Genomic DNA, 13,020 nt, shown 5'->3' with positions numbered 1-13,020 from the left:
AAAAACTATTTTGATATATTTCTTTACTTGCAAACCTACTACTCATTAAATAAACTCACTAATAACTCTTCCTATGACAACATTATCTGACTTTAAGTCTTTAACTTTCCCTTCGTGGATGCAATTACTAAACTTATTTTCAATCAACAAGGAATTACATTCATTCCTATCTTTTCACTTATTCGATTCTACACCTTTTAATCTTTATAAATTCGTATAAATATAATGTCGCTCATCATGGAAATAATAAGGTTCCATCCATACGGTAATCTCAATCCTTATCACTCAACATCATGAGTCCGTTGATTTCTTTCATCAATCTCTAATGACTTACAACATAAACCAAACATTTATTCTTATACCATCTTCATCCAAATTATTATACACCTTTCTTTCTAAATTTTACTCATATCAATCTTGAAATTGATGTCAATACTCTTTTTATCATCTCAAAAGTAACATGTTTATCTTTAACAACTTAATTAGAGAGAATACTATCATTCAAATATATCTCAAATTTCCTTCATACATATAAATAAATCCTTATCTCTTTTACTATATTTACATGGCTAAGAAACACAACCTTAAACCAATACATGTTACACTAGGTTAACTTAGTCTGACATTCTTTTTCCGATCTTTTAAACTCTATTATACGCTCCCCTTTGCATAATTAATTGTTTTTCTAATACGATACTTTAAGAAAACTTTATCGTCTTCATAAAATTGAATTTATTTCTGCCTCAAGTCTGCCTAATACTTCTGTCGATTAGATGTCATCTTGAAATTATCTTAAATTATCTTTACTTTATCCTCAACCACTTTCAATAAATCATGGAAAATAAAATTTTGATCATTTAACTTGAACCAAATTAATGATGTCCGATATTTTCTCCCAAATAAAACTTCATACAGAGTCATCTTAATGTTCAATTGATAATTATTATTATAGACAAATTCTACTAAAGATAAATAATTTTTCCATGATTCTTTGAACTCAATCATACATACCCTTTTTAAAGTATGAATAATCTGTTAAACTCACTATTTGTCTATGCATAGATATCAATGCTACAATTAATTTAAATTCCTAAGACCTTTTCAAAGATTTCCACAACTTTGAGATAATCTTAAATCTTCATCAGATATAATTAAGGCATGCAATTTACAAAATCCAACAATCTTTCATATAACCTTACATACTTATCCAAGAATATTTACCTCAGTATGATAAAGGATACTAACTTAATCAGTTTCTTCATAAACCTCCAAATTTAGTCTCTACTGAAATTCTGATACAAAATTCATAACTCTTTATCCTTTCTACTTAGAATTGAAAAATTCTTACTTTTATACCAAACTTATACTTTACACCTTATCATAACCCTTTTCATTCTTAAACCTTTAAACTCTATCATTTAATTTCCTTATCTCTTTATTCCTTCACAAATCAAAATCTCCTTGCAATCTAAATCATTTCATTCATTTTTTTACTCCATTACGTTTTTCATATCTATATGAAAAACATCATAATAACACTTATATTTGATTACTAATATTTATCACATTTTCATAACTTTAATATTTAACATTATTTTCACATAACTTTATTCTTTATCCTTTCTTATACTTGCATTATTATTTTTTATTCCTCAAAGCGCCTTTTAAAACATGTAAATACTCTTCTCATTGCCTTAATCATATATATATGATCCAAATACCTAACCATATTCAAATCCATATCATACTTGATTAATTCACCTTTTATTTTCTTCCAATCATAATTATCTCAACAATTGTTTACTTAACTTATCAAATCCACATTCATTCTCATGTATCATGAAATTTTATTTGTTCACTCTCAACAATTCAACATCTTCCATCTTATAAAATAATTACTGACATATCTATTTATTAAACTTTTTCCGAAACAATATTCACATCAATAAATCTTCCATTATTCCCATTACAACATTTATTTACCATATTTTAGCTCAACTGCATAGCAACTAAATTATCTCATCTAAATTCCCCACTTTATAATAGTGGATATCCTTTAACATTATTTAATAGCACCTTAATTTTTTAAACGAAATCTTTAATTTTTAATCTAGGGTACAACCCTTATCCACTCAATCATATACCATATTTTCAATCAAATTATATACATATATATATACCATATTTTCAATCAAATATATATATATATATATTTTCCAATGATATCTTACTCAACTTTTCAAACTTGGACTTTTACTCACACGCAATATTATTTCTCTGATTAAAATCGAACATTATAACTTCCTTTATCTTATAAATTGTTCACCGACTTACTCATTCTCAAACTTTTCTATTACTCTATATCTTCTCTTGAACATTTAAATCCTTATCTCACATACACATACTTAAACTTATTTATATCCCTTTAAAATAATTTTTTTCTTCAATTTTCATAACTTCTAACAAAGCTTTTAACCCAATTCACAAAGATTGTCTTTAACCCTGACTTATCATCAATTAACTCCTTATTTAATATTCAAATATCAGACCCTACCGCTTTAGTCTGTCTGACTCTCATCTGATTTGATTCTCTGGCGGAGAATGCAACTAATTCATATCTGGTTTGAAGTTGAAAGCTAGAATCTCTATCTTTCTTTAATGGTGCTTAACTCTATTAAACACTAATTCTCTTAATCATCTGAAGTTTTTGTTCTCTAATCCTTTTATTCTTAGCTCTCTATAGAATTTTAACGCGATTAATCATTTCTTGAATTGAGAGCAATTTCAAAACCAGTAACACTCTTTTAATTTAAGGCGCAAGCCCTAAACAACCAATCACATGTTCTTCCTTATCCTTCCTAATCAAAATCAACACAACAATAAATCTGTTTAACTTATTAAACTTATACTCATACACATGCATGTGTAACTTCTTTGTTAATCTCATATATTCGAGCTTCATTTGTTTTATGAACTGATCATTCATGTACTTATTCATAAATTCTTCTACAAATGATAACCACGTCACTTGATATTTTAACCCTCTTATGGTGACATTTATTCACCATACTTCTAGCTTACCTACGTAGTAATAAAAGTACTCAATTTAACTTCTCCACTTTAGAGAAATGAAAATTTTCTAATGTTATCTTCCTACCATTTAATCAAATTTCCATAACAATGGAACATTTCTCAAATTCACCCTTAAACTCAGGTGTTCTCAACTCTTTTCAATACATTTATTCTATGAATTATAGAAGTATAAAATTAAAACACATCATAATATCATTCAACATCATGAATCACTCTCTAATCTTATACAGGCATTCCCTGAGGTTTTCGCTCTTCTCCCTGCCTGGCCAGGGCAAGTGAATGCTATTACCTTCAGGTCTATCACCTTGTATTTAACTTTAGAATCTCTTATGATCATATATCTAATATAACATAGTATTTTAATTTTATTAGCAAGACAGTACACTTACTATTCCATCAGATCAGAAGTTTTCACTATTTTGTTGGCATGTATACCTTATAAAACGCTCTAAACTCAGGTTTATGTCGAGAATCGACTAAACCTTAGCTCTGATGCCATTAAATGTAACACCCCAACCCGTACCCGACTTGAATACGAGTCTGAGGTGTCACATTGACTTTTCAAACTTTGACTCTTTTGAAAAACAGAGAAATTTAAAACTTTGTTTAAAACAAAATAAGTTAATTTACATAAAAATGACCACAAAATACAAACTCAATCAGAGTACTCGTAATTAACGACTTATTACATGCCAACACTTTATACACAACAAATACCTACTTTGTCGATTACTTCTGATCTGATCTCTTAGTAGTAATGATATTGTCTTTGCCACTTCTATTCTTGTTCTTCTCGTCTCTTGGTACCTACGTGTAAATCACTTACATGCTAAGTCATAGACTTAGTGAGGCAATAAATAAACATTTAACAACAAATTCATGAATGTGCATTCTTATCATTTGATCATGACATTTCAATATGCATGTATCTATTACACGATAACATATATAAGCATATCATGCACATGTAAAACTTACCTTCTTGTGCCACTTTCACTTTAATTTATCTTTCAATTATATTGATGTTGTTGTTGTTGTTGCCCATGTATATTATTGAGAATAGAGGTATGTGAGTACATTGAGGTTGTGCACTAATGCTGTCACCACAGCTCGTATAAATTCCCTCATGGGGCACCTAACATTGGTTCAGTATTCATCCCGAAAGACTGCTATATATGTCCCGTAGGACCACTACGTCCCGAAGGACTACAATACCCTCGACTCTTGGCATGCCAACTATACCTATAGCTCTCGTATCATATACTATGGGCATTTATTATGAATATATTTCTCATCACTTATTCTTTCTCTTCTGTCACATACCACATGTATGTGTAACCATATATTTCATATCATATCACATATTGCATATTCATATGTCATTTCATATATTCACATAGCTTATTTCATTTCACATTGGTCATATCTCATAGCATATATCACATATGCATATAATCATGTATATCATATCATATATCTTATGTTTCATGCTCTTATGTTTATGCATATCATGTATTCATGTACATATAAGAATCACATATCAAATAACATTTTAAGAGTCACTTCTTACCGTAGTAACTCCATCATTGGCTCATCGCAAGCCAATGTTCGTTCAATAATATAAGTACAATTAAAATTGCACTCACCTTAGCCTTGCTTTGATTCGATTATAATCCTTTGATTATTCCGGAACTTGTTTAGGGTCAATATCTACATAAATATATCATTTCAAAACAACTATCAGAAGCCTAAACTTTAAACTTGATGTTAATAACTTAAACTGATTTAATGAATCAAATTCCATTTTTTCATTTATGGGGGAATCGATACCTCCCCAGGGGGAATCTGTTCCCGGGGAATCGATACCCCCCCAGGGGGGAATCTGTTCCCCCTGCACATACTGGAATTTTCGTCCAAGAGGGAGAATCGATTCCCTTCACAGGGTATCGGTTCCCTCTACCCAGAAATTGTATTTTAACCCCGAAAATCATCAATTCTTCACTTAATTCTTCTATTTTAAACCTCTATCATGTCATTAAACTCAACTACCATTACTTAAACCAACTTATATCCATGAAAATCATCTATAACTTCAAAATTCTATCATTCATATGTAATTCAAGAATCATACTCAAATTTCAATATGTTCTAAATACAATTTTAACACTTCATATTCCTTAATTAACATGATGACAAGTCAAATTTAACTTCAAATTCAACTTATCAACTCTTTCCCATAATTTCATATAAAAACTCATTTTCTTAAATCTATTATAACTTCTTCATCTTTTGATTATAAGACAACTTAAGCTTTCCTTAAGCTAGTTATCATCTAATGATCAAACCTAACCTTTAATTTAACAAATAATCAACAAATCAGAAAACCCCTTACCTTTGCCTAGCTTTCACGGTTGGAGAAGAAGAAAGGAAGAAGAAAGAGTTTTCAGATAACTTTTCCCCACCCCCACGTGATTCATTCATATTATTGGGGAAATATCTTTCATGCTAAAATGACCATTTTGCCCTTTAATTCTTGATAAGTTACTATAAACTTTTAGGAAATATTTCCGAACAAATCATTCACCAAATTCTGAACTTTACAATTTAATCACTAACCCGTATTTTGGGATGTTACAATGCCCATCCCTAACTCATTTGAACCGTTAATATCAAAGCCATTGACCTACTGACTACCGTTTTAAGAACATCCCTTAGGTTAATGTGAGGGTTTGAGATTAATGGTGTATACTTAGTTAAATTGGTTTGGGTTTTATTTGGGCGTATAGGAAAATGGTAGTTGGTTTTCAAGATGAAACCCAAAATAACATAAGTGTTGGTTCCAAATATGGTAATAGTGGACTTCAAGTTATATGAGAACATCAGCCAAGCAAAAATCTTGGACTTCAACTAATTTCTCTGGAAGCACCTGAATTAAATGTGGCCATGCTTAAGCAACTATGAAATGATTTATGCATCAGCATTACAATATGATGCATAAACACCACAAAAGTACCTTTGAATAAACATCTTCACCTCAATTTGGGACTGTCCTACCAGGCTTCCTCGCTCAACATCTACAAGAACCTTCTGCCATCAATCTTCTTCCCATCACCTTGTTCATAAGCAGATTCTTAATGGTAGAACAATACCTACAGAGTGGAAAGGATCACCTATTTTCTGGAGATGATTTCCACATCCTACCATATTCAACCAACTTATCAAAGGCTCAAATGAAACTTACAAATCACCCTTACCAGTCACATACCTGTTTTACTTTCCATTACTTGAACAGACATGATACATTATAGAACAGTAGCAGCTCAACGTGCGTACTCAGAGAACTTGCACCATACGTTGCAATTTAGAAGAATACCATCGAAAGATAGATCTTTTGACAATGACAAATTGAAGCATACCAATTTATGTAAACGTCTAAAGAATTGTGTTTAGTATGCTTTAGTAAATATGTATATACGTCAGAAACTTCAATTTTACACAAATATAGCTCGCTTTGTGACAATGGTCTTTTATACCGGCTCGATCATGGGGGAACAAGATCGGTATTGTGGTCTCTGATTGTGGGCTTGATATATGCAGGGATGGAAAGCAGGGTTGTGGCAGTGACTGATTGTGATGTATCGGTGGATTTTGGGACCGGAGCTCTTTGTTGGGCTGTCGATGAGGTGAGTTTTCTTGTGGTTGCTGTGTTTGGCGGTTGACAATGAAACTCTGGTTATTTAGATAGCTCTCAAATTTTCCCAAGTTTCTCATCATTAGCGAGAACACCGACAATTTGGCTAAATGCGAGTTAAAAGAAGATAATTTTTTGGAGGAAGAAAGTTTTTTGTTTCTCTAATGAGAGTGTAAAAATAAAAAATTTCAAAGTATTAAGGATCCAATTTAAAATTATTTTTAATATGTTCATTATAAAATAAATGATTATTTTAGTTCAGTAATTATATAAAAGAGATTGATAATATAGGTGATCAAGTCATTATTTTTCTTAAAATTAACAATTAAAATAAAAGACGAAATATAAAATTTACCTTTAGTACAAGAATGAAAATCTTATAAGAATAATTATATTTGATCGATTGATTAAATTATTCATTTTTTTCATATATTTTAAATTATAAATTATGTATCTATTAGAATTACTCTTATTCTTTGCTCGAAAATTCGTCTTCCATTTCTTTCTATCGGTAGAAAAAGTCTTAATAAAAAGTGTTTTAAAAAAAATCTTCATGCATCTAAATCTTTAAAAATTTATTTTAAATTATCATAAAGAAATAAACTTATACCGTATTTAATTAAAGGAAAAACAATAGTTTAACGTAAATAAAATGGGTTTGGTTGTTGAATGTAAATGTAAGATGTCATCATCATCCAACAACGGAGTTAGATTAGTGCGTTGAGAATACTTTCTTTTGAGTACTGCACACCTTATTGAGATGTTGTCAATAACATTATTGGTTTCATGTGAATTAAAATGTACTATTTGTAGCGAATATAGTTTGATTCATTTAATGTAACACAATTCTATTTACAGTGTTAGATAGAAAGACGGGGGAAACTACTGGGAAATCATAAGATTAAAATGTCCGAATTATGCAGATAATATTTAATCTCTAAATTCTTGTTGATTAAAAAGTAAAAATGTATTGAGTTATTATTTGAGTTTAATAATTTTATTTTAATTATTATTTAATTTTAATCCTAATTATAATTTTTTTGCCCATCAATTCTAATTAACTAGAAAATGTATTTTAAAATATTGTAATATTAAAATGAATAATAGTTCCGATTTCCTTGCAAATTAATGTTATTAAATTTATTTAATGATCATTTTAATTATTGAACTTTTAAAATTATGAAATGATCATTAAATTTATGGAATTATTAGAAATGAATCACTACAATATTATAAAAATTATAAAAATTTAAATTTAACTATCATTCTATTATCATTTGATATTTTAATATAATTCAATAACATACGATACTGGTTTGATAATCGTATAATTATACTTTTGAAGTTTCTTGTGAAAAAAGATCATCAGAATAATTATTATTATTATTATTATTTTGATTAGTTAGAACTTAAAAGTCGTTTAACAACCGAAACGATGCAAATTATTTTAACTAAAGAAACAGAGACAGGAAAAACAGGAGACGATTGCTTAAAACACCATTAATTTGATTTCAAACGAAAAAAAGAAAAAGAAAAACTAAGAACGAAAGACATGAGTTTTTATTTCAGTTTTGTTGTTTTCTAACCCAGAGTTTGACTGCTGACTTAACCATTCTCATTACCAACTAAAACTATCTTGAACAAAAAACACGAGTGAGTTTACTTTACTTTTTTTTTTTTGTCTAGTTTAGTTATAACCTTGATGGATATTTTGTTATATTTTTTCATTATTTGTTCAATATTTTTATCTATTTTTATACCACACTTTTTTAATTATTGAATTCGTTATTGTCTTTTTTATTTATATTTAGTTGACTATTTTATTGATCTATTCCTATTTTAGATCATCACATGATTTTAATAATTATTTTTTTATTATTATTTTAAGAGAAAATGTCAAGTTGATGCGATTAGTTTATTGTATATTTTATAAACTTTTTTTCTTTAATATTATATTTTTTATTGAATTTCCTCCTTATTTATTCAATAAAAATAGTTATTATTACTAAAAAAATCATTATAAATATGATAATAATATTATAATTAAAGGATAATATTATGTTAAATTAAATTATTTAAAAAGAATAGAGTAGGAGCAATTTTCCTTTTACAAAACTCAAGTAAATCCAGGGTTGGAATTAGAGAGCACTTTGGGTATCTGGTGAAGGAACATCTCCAGCATCAATAACTGGGCAGAAAACAAAATCCCTGAAACTGTCTTAAAACTTTCCTTGGTTTTAATGTAAATTAATCGAAAACCGAGGAGAAGAAAGGCTAGTTGCACGAATAAAATTTGTCAACGAAAACGACCCACGTTTACTCCATATATATACACACTTGTAAATCATTCATGCGTTCAATCATCATCTATATTTGTCTTTTTTTTTCTTTTCTTGTACAACATCAGTTAGCTTAGCATCTAAAGACCCTTTTCAGATTTCTATTTTGTTTTTTTGAAAATGGGAGGAAAGCCTTGTTGCGATAAAGTTGGATTAAAACGAGGTCCATGGACGATCAACGAAGATCATAAGCTGATGAACTTTATCTTCAACAATGGTACTATTCCTTTCTGGCGACATGTTCCCAAGCTTGCCGGTAATGTTTCTCTTCTTGCATATCAAGTGCTTATTATAGTTATGTTTTTGGTCTGATTTGTATGGTACAATGCAGGTCTTTCAAGATGGGGGAAAAGTTGCAGATTAAGATGGATAAATTATCTTAGACCAGATCTTAAGAGAGGATCATTTACGGAATTCCAAGAAGATGAGATTGTTCTTCTTCATTCTCGTCTCGGTAACAGGTAAAAACATCACCCAGTTCATGAATATATAACCACAGATTGCAGATGTTGAGATTTTAATTCCAGGTGGTCTAAGATTGCTTCGCATTTTCCCGGTCGAACCGACAATGAAATCAAGAATCATTGGAATACTAAAATCAAGAAAGCTGCTCGGTTTAGACCCCGTGACACACAAGCCTGTCGAGAAAACCGATGGTAATAAGAAACAAGAAGATAGGTCAAAGTCGGATGATGCTCCATGCAAGGAGGTTGAAGAAATTCAAGTGACTTTGGGTGAAACAAATGATTTGTTGAACGACTACGTAATGTTGTGTGGAAGCTTCGATTTGGATTCTTCATACACATCTTCGTTTTTGATGGAAGGATCCAACAATCCTTCAATGGCTCAAGAAGAAGACTCTTTGAAGCAATGGGTTGATTGTGTGGATTCATTTCTCTCATGGGATGAAAACTTTATTCCTCTGGAACCAAAAATTCATTCCTCCTGGGAAAAGAAAAGTGATTCAGATTGATGAAGGTTTGTGTTTAGGCTGTGAAACTCTTATCAAGAAAGCCATGTTTTTAAAGAAATTTCTGTGGTTTGGTGAAACTGTATAAATTTCTTTATATTATCAGTTTGTCACATATATCATTATTAAAGATTCCAAGCTTTTGCTTTTTCACAAGTATCGCAAGTGTTGTGCATAAATTCGTACTCATTATTTGGTGATACGTAGACGTATCTCTTACGTATGTTTGGTCGTAGCATTTTCTCATAATCATAGGGTCAATCTGATTAGTAAAGCAAGCCTCAGCAAAAGTAAAATGGGAAAAGAAATGGTATGAATTGACAGCATAACAAATTATAGTGACAGATTTGACTAAATAATTATAGAACACCAAATAATTTAAACTTAATCATGAGATCACTACATGATCATCAAATATTCAAGTTTCGTCAATGCAATCGTCACTGCTTTCGTCACTGCTTTATATAAATTTTGGATAAATAATTTATGACTTCATTGTTTTATTTATTTATTGCCAACTGCATTAGAATACATTAAAGTTTCGTGAAAGGGCCAACCTGATAAAGTTTTCTCTACTTTGGTTTGGTTTAAATTATTATTCATTAATTAAAAAATATTTTTTTAAAGTTTAATTATTAGAATTCAGAGATATTTATATTTTAATATTATCTTCAACATTGATATGTGCTTTTAGAAAAAGCTTTATTGGAGTTTGTTTAGACCAACTGATACATAAACACAGGGTGTATACCACTCGGTTTGTTTCTTATATATAAATTAATTAAACCATCACAATTGAATAAAATAATTAAATTTTATCTCAAAAATAAAACAATTAATTTATAATGAGGGTCACAATTTACAATCTTTTATACAGCTCACTTAAAAAACTAATAAGATCATAGCACGTCACACTTTTATTAATTTTTTTAGAATTTAGACTAATTAATAAATTAAGGATTAAATTTAATAAAAAATCTGTATGTATCAAAATTGAAAAAAATATAGTTTAAATATTATATATATATATATATATATAAAGTCTAAAAATGAAGGGGAAATGAAGAAAATAATGATAAATGAAGCCCAATAGTAGCCTAAAATATTAAACGTAATGGGCCAAAATTGTCCAACAAAAGCAAGGATCAGATCCAACAATCTGTATTTCCCACTAGAAAAAGCGAGTCAGTTCGAACAAAACAATGTTAGCTCAGTTCAGCTCATCTATGGCTATGCGGAGAGCAATTCAAAGGATCCACACTCTCGTTGATGCACCGCACCTCAAAAGCTTCTCTCTTAACGCACCCAAAAGTGTATATTTTATGTTTTCCAATTATTTTCGTATTATTTTTTCTTTAGGTATATAATCTTATCTACATAAGTTTTTTGAGCACCCATTTGATTTTTGCTTTATTTTGTCTCTTTGGAAGTGGAAATAATCATTTGGGTGATTATGAAAATTGCCAAAAAAAGTTATAGATTAGTTTACTTGTCGAATTATTGAATTTCCTTCTTGCGAATTTACGTTTTCTTTTCTTCAGAATTTCGAGTTATATATATTGCTTAATCTGTTTTTTAATGGCAGTGACATTAAATTTTCTTTGATTCATGCTGTGTAGATTGTATATCTATCCTCGTACTGAAATTCTCATGTGCCATGTTGAAAAACGAATTCAGGTAGATGTGGAGTATGCAAATGGCATCAAGTTTAGCTTGTCAGCAGAGTTTTTGAGAGTTTACAGCCCTGCTGCTGATGGCAAGATTCGGTCAATCGGCGGTGAAAAGGTTTTTAATTTCTCTCTCTTTTAGATGAGCAAGTTTGGTTTGTGATTTCTTGAGGTTCCTTTCTCAGGTTATATCCGGAAGACGCCATGTCGGGATAATGTCTGCTGAACCTGTAGGAAACTATGGGGTTAGGTAGCTTCTCTAAGTTATTCGTTTGATCATTTTACTTGATAGAGTTTACGTATGGTTGGATTGAATGAGTTTTCCCTTGTTTATTGATACTTGTGTTATTTCCGGGTGGACGGATCAGGTTAGTTTTCGATGATTTGCATAAAACCGGAATATATTCTTGGGACTACTTCTATAATCTTGGGAGCAACAAGTTTACCCTCATGAGAGATTATATCAAATCATTGAAGAAGCATGGACTCAGCCGGGATCCATCTAAAAGGAAGTCATCGAAAGACCTCTGATTACCCGAGTTAGTCCCTCTAGAACACTGTCTTAATCTCTTAGTCAGGATCATCTTTGTGTTGCTTGGTTTTTTCGGAGGCTCGGATAACGTAAGTATTCTTTTGAGGAGCATTCATCATTGGTTTAGTTTCTGGACTCAACTTGTTTTCCAGGTAAAAGAGGGATTGTTCGTCGAAACAAATGATTTGCTTTCCATCTCGATATTATTGTTGCTTCCCTTTTCTTGTGGACTGAGAAAATGCGATGTTTTTTTTAACTTAATTGTTCTTTTTATATGTTTAATGAAAGGAGAAACTGCTATTGTATATGTTTCCATTAGATTGTCTAAATCTGAATACTAATAATGAATATCATGTTCGAATATGATGTTATGTGCAGTACTCTGATCGGATGTTCGAATCTGATGTACCCGGTTATAGTAAAGGTTTATTTGAATTTTTTGAAATAACAAGGTTGATGTTGTTTAAAAATTTTATGGGCAAAATTGAAAAATAATTAAATATTGAGAACTAATTTTGTTACCTATAAAGAATAAAAATGGTTTATTTGGAAATTTTGAACAATGAGGTTGACATTATAAAAAATGAGTTAATTGCATCATACGTCCTCATATTATAATCCTCATTTTAAATTGATCTTTTGAATATTCTAGTTTCATCTTCAAACTATGACTCTCATTCTAAATTAGTCCTTAAACTTTTGAATATTCTAATTATCCTTCAACCATT

At 30.0% G+C, this 13,020-nt stretch overlaps 2 protein-coding genes across 3 annotated transcripts; both read left to right on the top strand.

The window, feature by feature from the left end:
- The first annotated feature begins 9,243 nt into the window (after positions 1-9,243).
- On the top strand, positions 9,244-10,096 carry LOC120147519 (myb-related protein 315-like). The gene is made up of 3 exons (XM_039160872.1): positions 9,244-9,379; positions 9,455-9,577; positions 9,651-10,096. Exons 1-3 carry the CDS (start codon positions 9,244-9,246, stop codon positions 10,094-10,096), a joined length of 705 nt encoding a protein of 234 aa, XP_039016803.1.
- Positions 10,097-11,238: 1,142 nt separating this feature from the next.
- Positions 11,239-12,755, top strand: LOC120147704. 2 transcript variants are annotated; one of them, XM_039161015.1, is made up of 5 exons: positions 11,246-11,406; positions 11,771-11,878; positions 11,946-12,010; positions 12,129-12,646; positions 12,745-12,755. In XM_039161015.1, exons 1-4 carry the CDS (start codon positions 11,296-11,298, stop codon positions 12,289-12,291), a joined length of 447 nt encoding a protein of 148 aa, XP_039016946.1. In that variant the 5' UTR covers positions 11,246-11,295; the 3' UTR covers positions 12,292-12,646; positions 12,745-12,755. The 2 variants fall into 2 exon arrangements, with proteins under 2 accessions (XP_039016947.1, XP_039016946.1); XM_039161016.1 differs by lacking the exon at positions 12,745-12,755 and having other exon boundaries at positions 11,239-11,406; positions 11,946-12,005; positions 12,129-12,158.
- The last annotated feature ends 265 nt before the right edge of the window (positions 12,756-13,020 follow it).

Source organism: Hibiscus syriacus, unplaced genomic scaffold, assembly GCF_006381635.1.
Source record: "Hibiscus syriacus cultivar Baekdansim isolate YM2019G1 unplaced genomic scaffold, ASM638163v2 tig00110940_pilon, whole genome shotgun sequence".
Taxonomy (NCBI): Eukaryota; Viridiplantae; Streptophyta; class Magnoliopsida; order Malvales; family Malvaceae; genus Hibiscus; species Hibiscus syriacus.
This window is presented reverse-complemented; position numbering and strand designations above follow the sequence as displayed.

Bases quoted from the DNA above. Each gene is read 5' to 3' on its own strand.
- LOC120147519 (XM_039160872.1), top strand. From the start codon at position 9,244: ATGGGAGGAAAGCCTTGTTGCGATAAAGTTGGATTAAAACGAGGTCCA. The intron at 9,380-9,454 runs GTAATGTTTCTC...GGTACAATGCAG, and splicing joins ACATGTTCCCAAGCTTGCCG to GTCTTTCAAGATGGGGGAAA. The intron at 9,578-9,650 runs GTAACAGGTAAA...TTTTAATTCCAG, and splicing joins TCTTCTTCATTCTCGTCTCG to GTGGTCTAAGATTGCTTCGC.
- LOC120147704 (XM_039161015.1), top strand. From the start codon at position 11,296: ATGTTAGCTCAGTTCAGCTCATCTATGGCTATGCGGAGAGCAATTCAA. The intron at 11,879-11,945 runs GTTTTTAATTTC...TTCCTTTCTCAG, and splicing joins GGTCAATCGGCGGTGAAAAG to GTTATATCCGGAAGACGCCA. The intron at 12,011-12,128 runs GTAGCTTCTCTA...TGGACGGATCAG, and splicing joins GTAGGAAACTATGGGGTTAG to GTTAGTTTTCGATGATTTGC.